This window comes from Empidonax traillii, unplaced genomic scaffold, assembly GCF_003031625.1.
Source record: "Empidonax traillii isolate 1590-97213 ecotype Southwest subspecies unplaced genomic scaffold, ASM303162v1 scaffold254:size1037790, whole genome shotgun sequence".
In the NCBI taxonomy this organism is placed as follows: domain Eukaryota; kingdom Metazoa; phylum Chordata; class Aves; order Passeriformes; family Tyrannidae; genus Empidonax; species Empidonax traillii.
This window is the reverse complement of record NW_020955447.1, coordinates 158,684-177,900: the sequence shown is the minus strand read 5'-3', so window position 1 is coordinate 177,900 and position 19,217 is coordinate 158,684. Positions and strand designations below refer to the sequence as shown.

The following is a 19,217-nucleotide window of genomic DNA, read 5'->3' as shown; positions in this document are numbered from 1 at the left end:
ATGAAAATAGCAGTATGTCATTGGTAGTGTTGGGAGTCTGTTCTCTTAAAAAGATCTGTCTGTGTAGTGCTAAAGAACAGAGATATCAAATATCATCCATGTCCTTGCCTGTGTTGATGGTTCCTCTTATTTCTCTGGAGGTGGATGGAGTATTTTCAACAAACCATGTACTGTGTAAAACAAAATTGGGGAAAACATCTGTAACCTTTCTAGGACTTATTAAGATGTTAGCTTGTAGAGGCCTTTTTCTGGATGCTAGGAAAGGGAGGCACTGTGAAACAAGTGGCTACGTCCTGCCCTATGCTACGTGTGCATACTTCGGACTTGAGTGAGTGCATGAACATATTAGGACAGAAACTTGACTCAGACTGGTGCTCTGCCTTGATTTGAGTCACAAGAATTAATAGTGTATATCAGCCTAGACTGCTAGTTAGTGTTGAGAATTTTTTTCTTCCTCTTAGATGACTGTTGCACGTGAGCAGGCCATGTTGTGGTTAAGGAAAAAAAGGAAGTAATCTCCAGTAGCTGGAAGTTGAATTAGGTGAACTATGTCTTTGAGGGGTGGCTGGGAAGAACCGATAGATATTTTCTGAGGGGTTTTACTGTGATAAATATAGAGTTCAGTTAATGATTTCTTCCTTTATGTGGCTGCTGTCACAGCAATATCTTTTTGAAGCAAGTTTTGAGAAGGACTTATAGCTCCCTTCTTGCTTTTTTGAATATAACTTTACTGTGATCTACCTGATGGCTAGCCCTGTGTGGTTATTTTTAGGTGCTGGTGCAATTAAGTAGTTAAAAGAGCATGCTTGATACAGAAGAATGCTCCAAATTGACAAGTTTCTTAAAATAAGTAGATCAGACTTTAGCATGGCCCTATATTTTCTGGGGAAAGAGTATCTAATGAAGAATGACATCAAATTTGATTATTGCAGTAAACATCTCCTTCATAGCTTACTCTTCAATATTATGTACTGAAGCAGCAGTTGAACACCTTATCAGATGTTACTTGGCTTGCTGTTTTTGTGAACACCAGCAACCAGCTCTTGGGCAAGTGAATGATTCTTTTTGTGTATGTGAGGGTGGTTTCAGAGTTGAGCCTTTAAAACGGCGGTATTGAAAACATGACTGACATGCTGTGTTTCAAGTTCCCAGAAGCACATAGTGGTTCCTAAAAGAACTTTTTTCAAGACTTGCAAACATTATTTGATAAGAGTATATTTAACAACTGTGTTGCCTACTGAACCTTGAAAGGACTGTTGTCCTTCCAAAGAAAAGGACAGCTGCTTAACATATGAGAATGTCCTTCCATGTAAATTTCTTCTGAAAAGCTTTGTCTGAAACAATGGTGTAAAGGAGAGAGGTGTTCCTCCTGTAGTACTATAACACTCATATAGTATGCTTTACAAAATTATTATGCACAGAAAATACAATATCACATAAGCTGTTTGATTTAAGAAATGGATCTGAAAATAATTGCTTGTAGTAAACTATAATTCAGTAATTGAGTCAGCAGGAAAATAAAAAGCTAGTGAAAAACATTTTGATTTGAATGGCATTCTGGCAGAGAAAAATAGGTTTTATTAAAAATGGGTAATTTATAGTTTCACTGTTTGAGCAAGATATAATCTCTTCCAATAAGAGAGAAGCATTTAAAGCAAAACAATTAAGACCTCAGCTGATGCACTCCTTTACAGGGATGTGGTGCTGTAAATGCTGTTTGTGTGATTTATGGAAATGCGTATGTTCTTTGTAGCATTAAAAGAGAGGATCTTTAATTTTTTTCAGCATTGTGAAAAACAATTTGTTAATGACTGCAGTATTGGCAGAATATTGCTCTGTTGTAGCTTGTGATAAATGTCTCTGCCTTTTCACCATTGCCACCAATAGAAGTTTCTGTCCTTAAGGAATATGTGACTGAGTCACTGATGCAAGGGAGAGCAGAATGAAAAGATACCTACCACCAAAGGAATCTGACAGCGCGGACCTCTTAGATGTCTTTCTGTACACTTGGACGTGGGAGAGTCATAGACATGGGCAAGGTATTTTGTGATCTTTATGGTGTTGTTTCTTTTTTTTTCTAAAACAATATATTTCATGCGCATGTCTATAAAATTCGCTTTTTGTCATACGCATGCTTGTCTGTTGTGCTGTCAAGGACCTAGCCAGCTTGAGTTCAGGGACTGCTCTGTCTTTGGTAATGCTGCCAGTCCAGTTTGGATGGGGGGCTGTAACCCTTTATAATGGAAGGCTTTTCAAATAATCTCCCCCACTCCTCCATGCACACCTCCTGTAATATTCAGTGTCACAATTCCTGTCCTTTATGATGACATCGGTTAGTACAGGGTCAACTCTTGGAAGAATGGGGAATTTTAGTGGTCTTTTACTAATTTGCATATTATTATGTGACTGTTGCAGGGCCTCTATGTTAAGGTGCCTAATCTGGCAAATAGGCTGCTTCTGTCGTGACTGTGACAATGTTAGAGAAAAATGAGGATAGTCCTTTCCAAATGTGTTGGACAGGGTGAAAGGCAAGTGAAGTAATTTGGGGAACTCTTTGAAATGAGTATGTGGGGTTTCTCTTATGCTTTGTTTTCTGCATAAGCCACCAAAAGGGGTGTGTTTGCATGTGTGTGTGTGTAGAGGGTTTTTCCTATATCTAGTCCAGAGACGGTACAGGTTGCCTTAGTTGTTAGCTGGAGCCAGCCTCCTTGGCTCAGGCTGCAAAGACCTAGGTGTTTGATTCACGTGGGCTTTGATTTGTGGATGATGTTGTCACATCATGACCACTATTGATGTTGTTTTGTCTTATGAGTACATGCTAATGAATCTTCATTTTACCACTGTGAAGACTAAGGTAAAAAAGCAAAAGTACTTCAGCTTGGCAGTTGTAGGAATGCTGTTGAAGCCAGGTGTGGGAAAGTATTGTTACACTCAGCCTACAGTGCCTCAGACTGTTGAGCTTCCTAGAGCTGTTGTAATGCGGAGCCAGCAAGGCTGCTGAGTGGGTTTTGAGGATGATGGGTGATTCTTGAGGATGAAGGCTAATCAAGACAGGCATCTTCCCTACATAGTTAAGGGGAGTAGAACAGGTTGGAGCTGGGACACCAGCTCAGGACAGAGCTCTGGAAAACCAGCCTTGTGCAGTTGCTGCAGCTGCTGGAGGACTTCAGGGATATGGAAAACTGGACACCATTTGTCACTTCTGCATACGTGGGGCCATCTGCTGCCCTGTGTTTTGCAGCAACATCTATCTGCCTCTCTCCGGGGCTGTGGCATAAGCAGGATTGGGCTGGGGAGGGAATTGTTTTGCCACATGCATTGGTGTGTTTCTAGGGAAGGCAACTTCCTGCCTTCCCTAGAGTTAACCCCAATGCTGTATTTGTCTTCCAACTGTAAATGGATGTTAAGGAATAACTAATCTTTTGAACATGAAATATTAACTGCAAGTCCATAGTTGTTTTTATAAGGAACCTTGCTGAAAGTTGTACTCCAGAAAGTGTGTAATTATTCAAAATAGTCTAGGTTCTCAGTTCCCAGAACAGGTACTGTTTAGGTGTGATCACTTCAAGCAAGTGATTGCGTTGAGAGAAATGACTGTCAAAATAACACTTACAGCAGCTGTTTTCTGGAGAGAGGAAAATAAAAAAACCTGGATGTGATTTCTGGTTGGGCTTAAAACGAAAAGTTGCAAGCAGGAGCAGTCTTGTCCTCTTACTCTTGGTGAGAGGTGACATTCCTTGTCGTTTAAAAATGTTCCTACTGCACCTTCAGAAGACAAGTCTTAGACTTGTCTGTGTGACACTGCCATGAATTAAGGTTCTTGGAGCTTTTTGGCTGCCATGTTGCTACTGCACTGAGTGGCAGAAGATGCAACTGTATGTTTTGCTGATAGTTTATTTAGAAAGATTGCAGGGGGAACTTTCTAAAGCGTACAAGTCTCCTAAACTTTCCAAGACATTACAAAACAAGTGTGTTTTTGGATGTGTAGTACTTGTAGCTGAAGTATCATGTTCGATTTTTGGTGTCAACACAGAACAAAGCAGACTGCTCACAAAAGAGGAAACTTCTATTCAAGTCAAGGCAAAGAGTTTTAAAAGGAAAGCAAGAAAATTCAGAGTTGAGTGTGGCTATAGTTGTGTATCGTAGTACATATACATATGTAGGACTAATATGAAAACCAACAATATGTTTATACTGCCATTCAGTTGTGTATAAAACACTCCACAATGCTTTTGCATGTTACAACCAGAAAGTTGTATTCCTATATAGGAGGAATATTAAGATTAAATATAAAATACTCCTGAATTTAAATTTCTTGATGGTCACTTTCAGAATTGCAGTGGAAGCTAATCTTTACACTTCTGTTTTGTTCTTTTCTCATGCAACAAGACCTGTACATATTTCTGCCCTTAATAGTGCTGTCAGTGTTGCAAAGGAGTGCTTTATTTGAGGAAAGTGAGAAAAGGTTTGCTTTAGAGCTAAACAACATTATGTATTTTTCTTCTCACCTTATTCTCAGAAATAGCTGAACTAGTCAAACTTGAAAGCTTGCAAAAGAGTTGAGCCTGAGGCAGTCTTCTGGCATGGAAAACTCCAGTCTAAATAGACTTGATTTGGTAGAAATAGAAGCAACTGAAGTGTAATTCTGTGATGGGTAAGTGTTGGTAAATTCAATAGGAGTTGGTGCTTGTGGAGGTAGTGTAAGAGCCACAGCACTGAGGGAGAATGCCATTCAGTTCTTCAGCACCATCTTCACCCCATCCTCTTCTTCCAGGTTGAGTGCCTTGAGCAAGGCCATGCCCAATTCTGTGAGCACAACTCAAAAATGCCTACTTACGCACATGACTTACCAGGGAGAAAACCCTGCTGTCCATGGGTTGTGAAACTGGATAGCAAATGAAAATCAAGCCCAGTGTGAGAATTTGTACGTAGTGAATTTGCATCGGTGCAACCTGGGTGGAGCTGTGTTGGCTTGTCATTAGCTACGCGTGATACAGCAATCGTTTCCAGGTCTTGAAAGAGCAGGGAAGCATATGGACAAGAAACTTCGTATTTCTGAAGTAGAGGAAAAAAAAGGTTACTTTTAGAATAGCACGGTGGCCCTAATGAGGGGTTTGAAGGGAATAGCAGTAGTTATGTTCAACAGATTGATATATAATATGAAAAACCTCTCTGAATTTCTGTTATGACTCAAGGAAGTAAAATATCTGCTGTATTTTCTGAGTCCAAAGGCTGAATGGGGCTGACGCATGATTCCTTACTAGGCAGGCTTTCTTCTTCCCCCAGTTAAAAACCCCAAACAAACAGAAGAACAAGTAAAACAAAGAAACAAAAAAACTCCCACCCAAAACCTGACAGTGATTCAGGAGGACCTGTGGAAATGCCAGCAAATTTCTGTCTCCTAGGTGTACTTGCTGACCTCCTATAAAATTGCTTATGCAGAGCCTAATGCTTTCTTAACACTTGAGTAAGCTTTTGATCTAGTTTGAGACAGACCTGCTTTGAGAAAAACTGTACAGTTTTGGCTAAGGAAACAACCTGGAGATGCTAAATGCTACCAAGTGATCCCTGTTTTCAGCCTGCCACAACTCTTCTGTGTTCCTTACTTGCAGCACAGCTTGGGCTGGGCTACCAGCCTGTTGCCTGCCTTGCTCTGCTCCACTGGGCATCTCTCCCAACCATGACACACCATTGCCTTCCTGGGAGTCCTCTTGTCTGGGGAGAGCAGGACCTCACTGTATGGGGGTGTGGGTGTGCTCTCAGTTGACAGTGCTTTTGCCTCCCTGGCTGAGGAGAAGGACTGCTAGATCTGTCTCCTGCAGCTTATGTTTCACCAACAGACTCACATTTTGGTAGGACTGGGAAGGCTGTGGAATAGAGACTGCTTGAGGAAGCTGGCAGGGGCTCCCAAGGTGGCAAGAAGCACTGATGGAGGCTGAAGAACAGAATGGAGGTTTTGACATTAACCTTTGCAAAACTGATGTGAATTTCCTTGCTATTGCTAGCCTAGTATGTCCATTAAATATGTCTTGTAATTTATCTTATTTGAACAATTGGTAGATAAAGAGGAAGACTACCTGAAACACCACTGTAAGATCAAACAAAAGAAAACCAACAGAAGACAATTATGTGTACTGTCACACACTTACATACACTAAGCTTTGTCTTATGTAGATGTGTATCAGAATAATATGAAATGTTCTCCCCAAATCTTTCCGGCACAGGGGTGACATCTTCCCTGGAGCATAGAATTGTAGTAAGATCTTTGAAGACTGGTTGCTATAACTACTGCCTGAGGGCCTGGTGCTGAGTGTGCAGAAAAGCACACTCTTGGATGAGGCTAAGCATTCTCTTAGATGAGGCTTTCTAGTATTTTGCAGATTTTTGTACTGTACAGCAATTTCTTGAAATGTGCAGTCAGAAGTTAAAATTCAGGTGGAGATGTATGGTATATCATACCTTCTTCCCCTTGTTTTCTTATACATTTTTCTCTCCTTTATCAATATGTGTGACATTGTGCATTGTCTCTTAAAGAGATCTTACATCTAATTCACTGTTACTTCATGGAAGTCCTCACCAGAAACACCTTTTTTTTTCTTTGACTGGAAGCAAGTGCAGGTGCTTTGTGCTCCAGGATCTTGCCACTGGCATTTGGGAAATAACTCAGGGCTTCAAATATGTCCCTGTAGTCTGTGTGTTGGGGCAAATGCTAGAGTGGCATAAACCCTTTAAATAACAAGTATCTTCTGGGTTTCAGAAAGGAGCTCCCTGAGTGGTGACTCCTTGCTGTACTCTGCTGCTTGCTGTGCACTCCCAAAGGCACTGACTGGTTGACTTTTACAGCAAAGGTACAGGAAGATGGATGTGTATTTTTTTTTTTTTGTTGTTTTTTTTTGCTTTTTTAAGCTAAATCAATGCTGTGTTCCCTGCTATGAATATGCTTTGAATCTCAAGTAAGAGAAATGTGCAAGAGATGAGGAGCTGGCAGTCTGAAAAGGGTGACTGTCTCTATCTGCTTAGCTACACAGTAGAAGGAAGGAAATGCCCCTGAGTCTGTGGGGGGCTATAATTACCTTCTGAAAGGATCTTTCAAATACCTGTGCATGGTATCAGATTAAAGCATAGAGTTTAGGAAAGTATTGCATGAGAACTGTTCTTCTTTGAAGTTTGCTTGATTTTGGTATGTAAGAAGAATGGGAAAATGTGATTTCTTAGTGCCCATGACACAGTGCATTTGTCAAGTGCAGCTGTACTGTATCTCTGGAAGACAACTGACATGCTTTCATCCAAAGTTTACTTTCTCCATATCTTTCTGTATTTAAGGTTTTTGTGGTATGTCTTTCTGCAGAGAGAAGCTTTTTTTGATGTGCTTCTGTTAATGACTCCTAACTGTGGTAATATTCAGGTCAGTTATTGCAACTTTTGCCCCACACTTTAACTGATGGGTTCTAGCATGCTGGAGGCCCAGTTTGTTGCAAAAGGTGCTGAACAGAATTTGGCATAGCGGGTATCTTTTGTCTGCAGTTTGTTGGGCTTCATTCTGCACCTATCATAGCACTTTTAGAATAGCCCTGTGGCGTAAAGGGCTGTAGCTTCCATGGATACCAAGGCCAGAAGTGACAGCATTCCATACGCTTTTAAGGACTGCTATTCCTGTAACTTGACTGTGCACTGTACATGCCCTAGCTTGTGATGGACCCCTGAATTCTCCCTTTGCTGAGTAGTCCCATGCTGTCTACTTCCAAAACACTTCACTGACAACTAGTGGGGACTCATGATGAGGAGGCAGTTAAAACAGGCATGGTGAAGGAGCAGAACTTTGCATCACAAAATACTCAGGCTTGATATTCAGGAAACTGACTCAGACTGGAGTCATGACCGTATTCTGTGGGACTTCTGTGATTGCCATGAAAATGTGACACAGGGGTGTGGAATTTGTCTGCAAAGAGCTAGTAGCTCAGCAGCTTTTTTCGGGACAAAGCCAGTATGAAATAATTGATGTACTTTCCTCACATTTATCCTGCACTTAATTTTTTTTTTTTTTGGTAGCCTGTTATGTGAGCTTAATGTCTATACTACATTTGTACCGCCTCTCAAAAAAGCAAAATGTATTACAACTTGGAAACTTAGTAGAAAAGTCATGGTCAAATGAATGAGGAGAAATCTACAGCCTGGCAGAGAAGTCTGAGGCAGAAAGTGATGTTTGTATGAAAGATTCTTGAAACATAAGCCCCTCTCTAAAACTGTAACTTTCAAGGAAATACAGTTTTTTGGTTGAAGTATGATGATTTGGGGTTTTTTTCAGTGTTTTGAGCTTTCTGGTCCATTGAGTGATTTTTTTGGGGACTTTTTTTTTTTTTTTTCCTAGATGTGCTCATGCATGCAGGAGACTGCACATTTCTTCATGAATTCTGGCAGCACTCAATTCATAGTGTTGGCATTAGTCAGTTCTTATTTTCTGCACAGCTAGTATGCTATATCCTTTCTTTTAACTAGAGCTTGTGATGATAAATATCAGTTTCTTGTTCTGAAAATCAGAGCATTCTCACAAAAGGCTTGATGCTCAGTGGCTCTAAACACATACTTTTCTCTACATGGAAATTTGTGAACCTACCTGTAAGTGCTTTGTGTACTGTTATCATTCAGGTTATTTACCCTTTGTTGAACTGCAAAGCTCATGGTGTGCTTTGGAGGGGAGAATGAATTATCCGCTTCAGGAACAATTATGAATATCTTGTGTGAGCAAGCTAATGTCTTTCCAGAACCAGCATTTCCTTTGCAGGTATTTTGAAGAGCAGTTAATAATGTGTTTTTTTTTTTTCCTTTCTCTTCAACTTATTCCTGTTCAATTTCTTAGCTACTTTCCGACATACTTTTTTCAAAGTTTTATTTATTATACTTGATAGCTTTCTTTATCTTGGTGCTTTTTAGGAAATGTTCCTCAGTTTTAGAAAGCAATGAACTTCTAATGGTGTAATTCAGTAAAGTGCAGTACTGGACTTGGCACTGGCTATGATCCTTTAGCAGCCCAGATCCTTTCCTGTTCCTTTTTACTGGCATGCCAGAGAAAGTCATTCATGAGTTTGATGGTACTTGATACAACATATGAGAGCACTTCAGTACTTCAACCTTCTTATGTTGCACCTGAGTAGACTTTACAAGTCACAGAACTATTCTTACAGAGCCTTTAAATTTTTCTTTCTGTTCTTAATGTTCATGTATTTCTTTAGCCTTCTTTTGGGTTATACCTAGTTCTGTACATCTGTCAGAAATGAACCTGAATTTCTACCATAATCTATGCTGATATTCACAGGGCTTGTTGGATAAACTGGGGAAGACTGAGAAGGGAAGAAGAGAAAGAACCTTAACTGCCACAAAATATTCAAGCATATTCATCTTGCACACCTGCACTTAAATTTTAATTATACATGGTAGTTAGATGTAACCTTTATAAAATGTGGAGGGAAACAATGTGAACATACAGAATTAAAAAAATAAAATCCTTCAGGTATTTTTATATCTATTATATGCAATATCATTTAAATAGTACTTGTAGTTGTGGTGCAGTAGGGTTGCTACTTGTACTGAATTGTGAGTCCAGTGTAACTCCTGTTGAAATTTTTAACAGTAAACTATGTCTGGTCATAATAGTTGTCATCATGTCTGAAGGTTCAGAGCCTGAAATATGACTGGTGCCTTTGGGCTCATCTAGAACTTTTGAAATGTACAAACAGTAGAGTAATTGCTGGTCTTGCAATAAAGCAGTGTTTTGTTTTGTTTTGTTTTTAATAATGCCTTTGGAAAGCCAAATGAAAGGCAGTGATTGAGATAGTGGGTCACAAGTGAGAATATTTGGATGCCATTACTAGCTTTGTTCTATTAGATTTTGGTTGAATGTTTCTGCATCCTGGGCATGACATCCTTAACTTATAGCTTGTGGTGGTTGTGCTTTTATGAAAATAAATTTACGGACAGAACTGTAAAGAGTACTTCTTCTTGTTTTTAAGTTTTCCCCTTCTCAACTTACTTTTTCAGGTATGTTCCCTAAATAAAATTTGGGTACACAATGTAAGCAGCATCCTCCAACATGCATTCAAAGTCAGATCCTCTAAATGTTTGAGGTTCACTCTTGAATGTGTTGCTGTTGCTGAAGAGTTACTCTTTTGATGTACAGCAAACAGAGATTTGAAGGATTACTGTTTTGCCAGAATGTTTCTGTCAAGTCCAAACAACCTTTTCTTGCAATCTTTTAGTACTAAAGCCTTCCTATAGAGATAGGTGAAACTTTGCTCCTTTTAAACTTGTTTTTAGATGTAGGCTATTCTGGAAAAATTGTTTTTCTGACTTGACTTCAAGAAGAAACATCACTCCCAGACTGAATCTAAAGCACCTCAAACTACCAGTGTTTTAATTTGTTTCCTCTTAAGGAAAGACTAGTAGCTGAGCATGGATATTTTTCTATCAAGTCTACTGTACCTTCTCCTTGGATTACATCCAAAGGCAGCAGTTCTGAAAAATGAAACTCCCTTTTCTTCATACAAATGGGATTTTAGCTTCTTCCTTTGCTATATGTTCAAGTTGTCTCCTGTCCTCTGACATCATCCCTGAATTCTTTGCATTGATTTCCCATTTGTTTTGTCTGTATCCAGGATTCAGCACTGTTGCTAGTAGCAAAGCACACGTGCTGTGCACCTTCTGCTACAAGCACAAGTCATCCTTCCTGCTATTAGCTGTTTCAGTATGCTGAATGTCATTCAGGCCAAGCTAATTTTTCTTCCTCCTTTGCCAGTGTGATCTCTTTTGCCTTTTTGCTTTAGTTAGGGTGGTCTTCCAGTCCCCTTGAACATGGGTATCGTAGTGCCTGCAGCAAGTATATTCCATATATATTTCTACTCATGCAGCTGTGTTTTTTCCTTGCCATAATGGGACCAGTAGGTATTAGTACTGACGTGTTCCACCTTTTTTTAAGTTTTCCAGGTTGATGCAGCATCTTTTCAGCGGTCACTGCTGACCTTCAGAAATTATTTTTAAAAGGGAGAAACATGCAAGTATTCAGTTTTCAAACTCTCAGGAAGTAAAGGCAGCAATCTTGGCATCAATCTCTTTTCAATGACTTCTGGTATTACTATATAAAGGAAGGTATGAGTCATGCAATGAAGGTAGGCTTCTGTATATTTCCAGTTACCATGCAGGCACTACTCTTTTTGCTTGGGGTTTTTCTCACCTATCTTAAGCTTATTGCAGACTACCAAACTGGGTGAGTCTTAGAGGGAATATAAGCATATACACCATATTTTCTAGAGAGTAATAAATTCACACTCTAGTTGTGTAGGTCTATAAATAACTCACCTATTTCTTACTAGCTGTTGTATCAGCTGAGCACTGCATAATTTAACCTAAAAATGTAACTCAGAGATATATCTTCATTTCCAGCTCTCTGATGGGTATACCTGCGTTTCTTTTCTAACTGATTTCCTGTACCAAGCAGAGTAACGTTACATCAAAAGCTGTAGAAATTATTGACAGTGCATTTGTAACTTACCATATAAACTAGGAGTTACTACTTTCTAAGAAAGTACTGTGTGCAATATTTGCAAGACTGTAGTAGTTTCCAAAAGATACCCACAGAGGTGAGAAACGATAAGATGTGGCTGTGAGGTCCACATTAGATCTCCCGTGATGCTCTGTATGGAAGTCATGGGATTGGTCTTTGGCCCAAGTGCAAACAGTAGGTTACCTGAGGAAGACTTGGGTCACACAAACAGTCCCTAAAGGGCAAGGCTGGGGTGGACAGTGTGAAAGAAATGTAAGACTGTTCTTTTGCTTGCTCTAATCCAGGATGCACCCTTTCTGATCTGAATTTATGATCATTGTTAAATGAGATCTGCAGCATAGACCATATATTTTGTTTAATGTGAGTCTCCCTCCCCCTTTAAATAAATTTTGGGTTTAATTACACTGTTTTAACCTTTGATTAGAGTGAAGTCAGTGCACCATGACGTGTCGTTAAAAATAAAATAACTTTCTAGCCAAATGGAAATGGAATTCTTTTCCACAGGAGATTATTTCCCTTCAGCTCTGCCCACAGGTTGGTGACAGTTGTACTGTTCCCAGAGCAAACAGTGAAGCCCCTTTCAAGTAAGCACCAGGTCATGCTCAAAATTATTTCTGAAAAGTCTATGGGCTGGGGTGCTCATTAAGATTAGGAGACAGAAGTTTACAAGTGTGTTTTTTTACTTTGTTTTTGTTATTGTATTGAAATCAGGCATGTTTATGTAATCTTTAAAACTTAAAGGGAAGTAGCAGTGTTGAAGGCAAAGCAAATCTTAGTATGTCTTTAATAGCCATCTCACAAAAAAGTCTTAAAGTGGATTGGCAATACTTTTCTGCATTACAATACTAGAATCCAAAAGACATGTAAATGTAATCAAAAAACTACAGTGCGTGTCTTTAGCTTGAACTGTGGTTAACTTTTTTTTACCATAAAATTTTATATTGCAGTTTCTTGCTTTGCTTACAGATCTTGGGATTTAGCTATTCCTCAGCCCTGCTTTCAGAGAAGTAAACTAGCAGGAGCCATACAATTATACCACATGATTTTTCCTTCTCCCTTTTTCTGACTGTTGTAGTTAAATAACAAAGAAAAAATCAATGGAATTTACTGTTCCTTTTTTCTTACATCTTTCTTTAGAATTTGGATTTATCTTGATATGTTTTGGGTTTTTTTTATATGTGCTAGATTATTTATTCTCATCTCCAGTATGCTGCATCACACTTTTCGCTTTTGAAAAAGTGACACAAAAAACCCTGAAGACATCTTAACATGTGTTTTTTTCTAAGTGATCGTTCCTCTGCTGCTCCTAATCAATTGCTTGATATTGTTTGAAACGAGACTCTACAAGCCAAGTGATAGATTTATATAAGGGAAGTCTTCTGTATGAAAGTTATTCTCATCCCAAACTGGTTTAAAATTCTGTTTTATGTCCTCTGTATTATAAAAATATAAACATATTGTTGTGAGTCATTCAAGCTACCAAAATGGGAGATGAATCTAGATTTTTAAAATAAAGCTCTTGTATAAACTTACCGATTTGGTGTAACTCTTGGAAGTTAGCTGCAAGATGTTGGTACTGTGCTACTGTGAAAGGCTGATGAAGCAAACAAATAATTGTGTTTTTTGACTGTTGATGGGATGTTGATGTTGATAGGATCTTGTTCCCTTTTATTCATAAGCAATACTGAATATGTTGAATTGTACACTGAGGATTCAGCCTCTAGTATTGATTTGTCTGAATTACCTTAGGATGGAAGTGTAAAATATCTTTGTTTATTTGGGAAAGAACTAGCAACTCTAGTGCACTGGAGGGATATTAGCTATTTATGAACCTTCACCTCCATAGATGAGGAAAATATGAAGTTGGGGGTTAGGGGGATGGGGAATGGGACGGAACACACGAAAACAAACAAAACACACAGACACAAAAGCCCCCAAACAAGCGAAAAACCAAAACCAACAAAAAAAACCCTAATGAACTTCGGAAGTTCCTTAATTTTCACTGAAAGTCCAATGTTTTTCTTGTACCTCAGATTGTGTCAGAAGCTGTCACTCAATATTTCAGCTTTTGAGGTGATAATAGACTGCATTATTCATAGAATGACACAGAACGTCTGTGAAATAGCTGAAGATGACAGTAAGAAACCTGTTAATTAAAAAGAAATTGCAGAAGAAAGTGATAAACCTAAGGAAATTGTTTCCTCTGTTTTAGTCTTTGCCTTCCTGTTTAATGTTAGAATAGAATGCAGGTTTAACTCTTCAGCTTGAATGGCCCTCTGGTTTACCACATTTATCTTTACATTAAAACAGTATTTTTTTTAAAATAACCTTTTCCTATTAAAAGTTGCAGCTAGGTTTTCCAACGTAGTATCTGACTGTAGTGAGACAAATTCAAGTGCAGAAAAAAACCTGCTTGATTCAATGAGAAGCCCTACAGATGGTTATGCAGTTGTGTTTGGCCACTTAAGTAAACCCGGTTAACAAAACCTATGATTTTTTTTCTCTAGCTGCTAAGCAGAGTACTTGCTGTCAATGTCCTCCAATTACTGAAGGCTTCTGAAGAGGTAGATGATAAAGTTGGTTACCCAAGACAGATGTGTGTCTCAATCCTCATGTGTAAATGTTCCACTAAAAATGTCATGATGATTACTGATGCACATCAAGTGCAGCTAATATTTGACAAGTGTTAAAAAGCTTAGAATTTAATCTTTGGCAAGTTTCAGTGGAAGAGGTGACAATATGAGCCCAAACATAACATGGAAGTTCCATCTGAATATGGGGAAAAACTTCTTTACTATGACATTGGTGGAACAGGCTGCCCAGAAAAGTTGTAGAGTTTCATTCTCTGAAGATATTCAAAACCCACCTGGATGTGATGCTGCATAGCCTGCTCTGGGTGAAGCTGCTTTAGCAGAGAAGTTGGACTAGATCTCCAGAGGTCCCTTCCAATCCCAACAATTTTGTGATTCTTTAATATAGGACAGAGGGGCTAAGGCAAGGGAAACCAAATCTATGTTAAGGTTATGTAGTTACTTACTGTAAAAGAAAGTAAAGAAAAGAGGTTAAAGGCTCTTTTAGTACCTTTTTTCATCTCTTGCCTGAGAAGCTGGTTCCTGAATTGAGTAGCACTGATCTATATGAGTGGACCTAAAACAAAAAACATGGTTAAATTAGTAAAGCATTTCCAGATTTTCCTCCTCAGTCCACCATGTATACAAATTTGTAAGGAAGAAAATTTAAAATTTCAAGTTTTTCCTTCAATATTGATCAAAATTGTGCATGGTCATGAAGTTAGGGAAATAAAATATGAAAATATGTCAGAAAGTTGTTGAACATCAGTGTTCTCAGATAATCTTGTTGTAGTGTTGTAATAAAATTTTTACTTAGAGCTACCATGGAGAAAAGTAGGAAGCAAATAGGAAGTCGTAGCTGCTGGTGAAAACTTTACACAAGTTCCTTATGTTACTTGGCAGCAGCAGCCTGTCATGAGGGTTTTATCAGCTCTCCTCTTAGACTCCAGCATGCTGGTTTCAGCTGCTGGTCGAGGTAGATGGAGTTCTTGGATCTGAAGTGACATGCTGTTTCTGGTATGCTGGGGGAAAAAAGTAATCTCTTGCTCTTGTGTTAACATCTGATCCAACTGCTTCTTCGATATGAGCAGTAACAAAGAGTAGTTGCCTGCTATCCTGTGTGTGTGCGTGTATGAGGATATCAAAGCTGCTCTGCAGTTTGGTGCTGATCTTTAGAAGAGAAGTTGAAAGAGCATAACAGATGTTCCCCTCAAACAGCTCTGAAGTCAGGAAGGCTGCATTAGCAACCAGCCTCACGGACAGAAAAGGTGGAAAACACAAACAACCTGCTGAATAAAATATGCCCAAGTTCTGGTTTTGTCTATTGTTTCCATGGCAGCCTGGGGCACTGTGACCTGATGCAGCTGAGCAAACTGGATTCCTCAAACCTGGCTAATGACCCTCTTGCATGCTTACCAAGGGAATGAGAGGGAGAAGTCTCCCCACTCAGGCTCATTGGGCAGCAGTGCTTTTCACAGAAATAGCTAGAGTTTAAAGAAATTAATTTAAAGACTGCTATAGAGGAAGAGGAGGAGTAGGAGAAGATAGTGAGAGCAAGGCAGAAGCACTGTCAGAGGCATAGGTGACTGACACCGGGTGTCCATTCAAAAAGACAGGGTAGTAGGAGGAAAGGGGGAAAGGAAAGACTTCAGCAACAGTATTTAGAGGACTGAGCTGGGAAAAGAAAGCAGGGTGACTAGAAACGGGTACCTACTTCAGGAAAAATGAAGAGGAAGGTAGGAGGGAGTATCTATATGCTGTTGTAATGAACCGGCTTAGGCGGTGGGCATTCTTGTAGCCTTCTGACTAGGTGCTCTCCTTTTTCAGGGGCAGATGACCAGACACAATGCAGAGAAGGGAAGCTAATGCTTTTGCTTGCTATTGCTTTACAAACTCTCCCCACCTGCGTCACTGTCTAAGGATCTATATAAGTATGTTTTTAATTAAGAACTTCAGTTTGGAATCCTACAAGCCGATTTGAGAACCAGTATTTACAGATGAGTGACTTTTTTTATTTTCCTCTTATGTTCTTAGTGAAAGGCATATGAAGGGGAAAATAAAAGATGCTCTATGACTTGTAACTGAAGATAAAGTAATGTTATAGATGTGGGAAGAGTGCTTGTGATGAATTAAATAGTCCTGAAGAGACTTAGACTGAGACTTACAAAATTTGAAATACCACATAGTTTTGGTAAGAAGTGCATTTTATGTTAACTGTTATTATAGTACCTTAATGTGTGATAAGATAAAATAACTGAGTCTGCTGGTTTGAGAAGACTCTCCAAATAAAGTAGATTTTGGCCTGTGAAGACATTCATACACCTTTGCAAATAACTGAAATATAAACTGAAAGTGACCCATAGTGGTACGCAGTTACTTGGAGGTCAGCAATGGGATAATGTTTCACATTAACTGAATTGAATGAAGGATGAGTACTAAAACATATAAAATTTGTTAATTCCTTTTAAGCCCTCACTAATCTATGTGATTGTGGATAATCCCTTGGGATGGCATCAAAATCAGTATGTGAAGTGTAGTCAAAAGCATGATGTTCAGCCTTGCAGCATTGCTTGTAGCCCACTAATACTTTTAAGAAACTGCATTGCATATAATTTTCTTTTCTTTGGTCAAACTTAAGAGTGTCTTCAAATTTAGAAGTGCCCCTATTTGTCCTCTTTCCTCTTGTCCTCTGCCTTAGGTTTTTTCAAGGATCCTACATTTGATACTGCAAAGAAGACAAACATGTTTTTCCACATTTGAAGACTCAGGTTTGTTTAGGTTGTATTTAATCAAGAATGGAGACATTGAAAATAGGAAAGTTCCTGAGTTGCTGGCAAAAAAGGCAAACTAACACCTGCATGTGCGTCATCTCTCTTAAAAGTTACATGCTGGGACTGTTTACTTCAGGCTTTATGTTCTTTATCAAAGCTACCAGAGACTAAAAATGTTCTGTGTAGTCAAAGGACCACTTGGCCTAACATGGTTTCCTCTCATTCCATTCATTCTGTTTTCAAACCCTACCACTTACAAGTCTTTCTCAAGACAAATAAGCTGAAAAATCCAAGCCCTCAGCTTAGAGCAAGGAATTAAAAGATGTCTTAGTTATTCCTAGAAAGGTTGTTCTTTCTTGTTACATGACTGTCATTCTTCCTTCATCAGTCTCGAGATTTTATAGAGATTTTATAGAGAGTGTTGTTTTTTAAAAGATGGAGATGTACTTCAGAGTAGTCTTGAATCTATGACTCTGAAAAATGATGGGATATAGATATGAGGAAAGCATCCTTACAGTTAAAATATTACATGCTTTTTATGGAATACAATTGAAAATTGGCTTTTCTCTCTCTCTCTCTCTTTTTTTTTTTTTTTTTTTTACAGTTTAACTTTATAAGCTTTTATTTACTCTGTGCAGCCCTGATCTCTGTGCAAACTGCTCCTTCTAAGCTTTAGCAGCACTGCCACTGCAACTTGTTCAGACAGACAGATGGTGTGCTATTAAATCCACCTGAATGCCTCATCAACAGTGAGACTAGGCATTGGATGGTTTAGCTGGTTTTAGGGAGGGGGGAATAAAACCCCAACATTAATACTAAAACAAATTGATGCAGCATTGTTCATGACAACCCTGACAACTGGTAATGGGAACTTCTGAAATTCTTGCCGAGGTTTTTTGTTTGTTTGTTATGTAGATGGTCTTTTCACCATTGTTCTCATGGTCTCACTCTGGACCTTTGGTTGTTTGAGCTTTATTATGTTACACTAGATGAAAATAAACCTTGTGCTGAAAGATAAACACTTATATTTAGGTGAAATAAAATTGCTATCTAAATGTGATATCAATCTCAATAAGATACCTTATTATAAAAGTTGAGAGCAGCAATTATAAAAAAAGATTTTTCTTGTATCTATGAATAATTTGCAGTGACTCATGCAGGTTGCCAAATAACCTGATTCAAGTCCTTTTTTTTCTGGCAAAAACTAGTCTATCAGAAAAGGCCATGGCTATTAATCATTGACCTTTCTAGACTTGTCAAGAGAACTTAAATCAAGTGTACAAATGAAGAAGGACAAAAAACAAAACCCAAAGTACTAGTCTGTTTAGTCTTATCAAAAGCATAATATTAACTTGGTAAGTCTTGTTTGGTTTCTGATTTTCCTCTTCTGTATGTGATGGTTGATATTTGCCTGGCAAAAAACTAGCCCTTTTCCAGGTCTTGATTAGCAGTGGTGAAGGGTTTTTGTAATGATTCTGTTTTGTTGTACTGCAGTTCAGTAGTATGGAGGGAAACGATTGCACAGTACACACCACAGTCTGAGAGTTTGGTCACATTTTTATGTGAAACTGGTGATTTAAGATCTTCTTTCTAATAAATGACTGAGTTCTGTGGCAGGGGAATTATGTAGAGCAAGCAACCACATTGCACAGATTTACAGGATTTAATGCAGAGAAGCTGTTAAGTCTGTATTGTTTCATCTTTCAAAAACTAAGAATGAATGTGCTTCTTGCACCTGCATGTGTATCAGTTATTTCTGTCTGGTGGCTCTCAAAACTACTTTTTCTTTTATTTATAACAGAGATAATAATTTTTTTTTTTTCCACAAAAGATTCAAGTTTCATGATTCATGTTGAGATAAGCTCTTTCTGGGGACCTATTGATGTATGGCAAGGCGTGAAAAGAAAATAAAGATCAGAAGCAAGTGGTGTGGTAAGGAGGAAAGACAGCAGAAAGTGCTTAGCTTTTCTGTTGCAGAATGTAGCAAGGCCTCAGTCTGCAACATGGAAAAGAATGTAAATAAGAGGTGAACATCCAATCATATGTGAAAGCTAGTGGTAAATATAGGTATTAGAGCTAAGAATAGAGTTAGTATGTAAGATTCTAGGAAACTGTGTGACTGCAGCTGACTGTTAAGGCTGTTACCAATCATAGAGTTAGGTTACAGAATATTAATTATCTCATTATGTATCCTATATAAGCTGTACTGTATAATGAATAAACGAAGCTTGCTTGACCCTCATATTGAGTGTCTCTGCTTTCCCTCGCTGTGACACTTTTCTTGCTTTGTTTTAAATGATTAAACCTCACTTTCAGTCGAAG

General features: G+C 38.6%; 1 protein-coding gene across 3 annotated transcripts in view; it reads left to right on the top strand.

The window, feature by feature from the left end:
• Positions 1 to 19,217, top strand: part of LOC114060001 (ribosomal protein S6 kinase alpha-2-like) — a 187,559-nt gene that overhangs the window by 29,779 nt on the left and 138,563 nt on the right. The window contains exon 1 of one of the 3 annotated variants that reach the window (XM_027889105.1): positions 1,800 to 2,039. The exons of the other annotated variants lie outside the window; for them this stretch is intronic. Within the exon in view, the coding sequence (XP_027744906.1) occupies positions 1,992 to 2,039 (48 nt within the window). The 5' untranslated portion in view covers positions 1,800 to 1,991. Of the gene's footprint in view, positions 1 to 1,799; positions 2,040 to 19,217 lie in introns of those variants that run through there. 3 annotated transcript variants of the gene reach the window in all.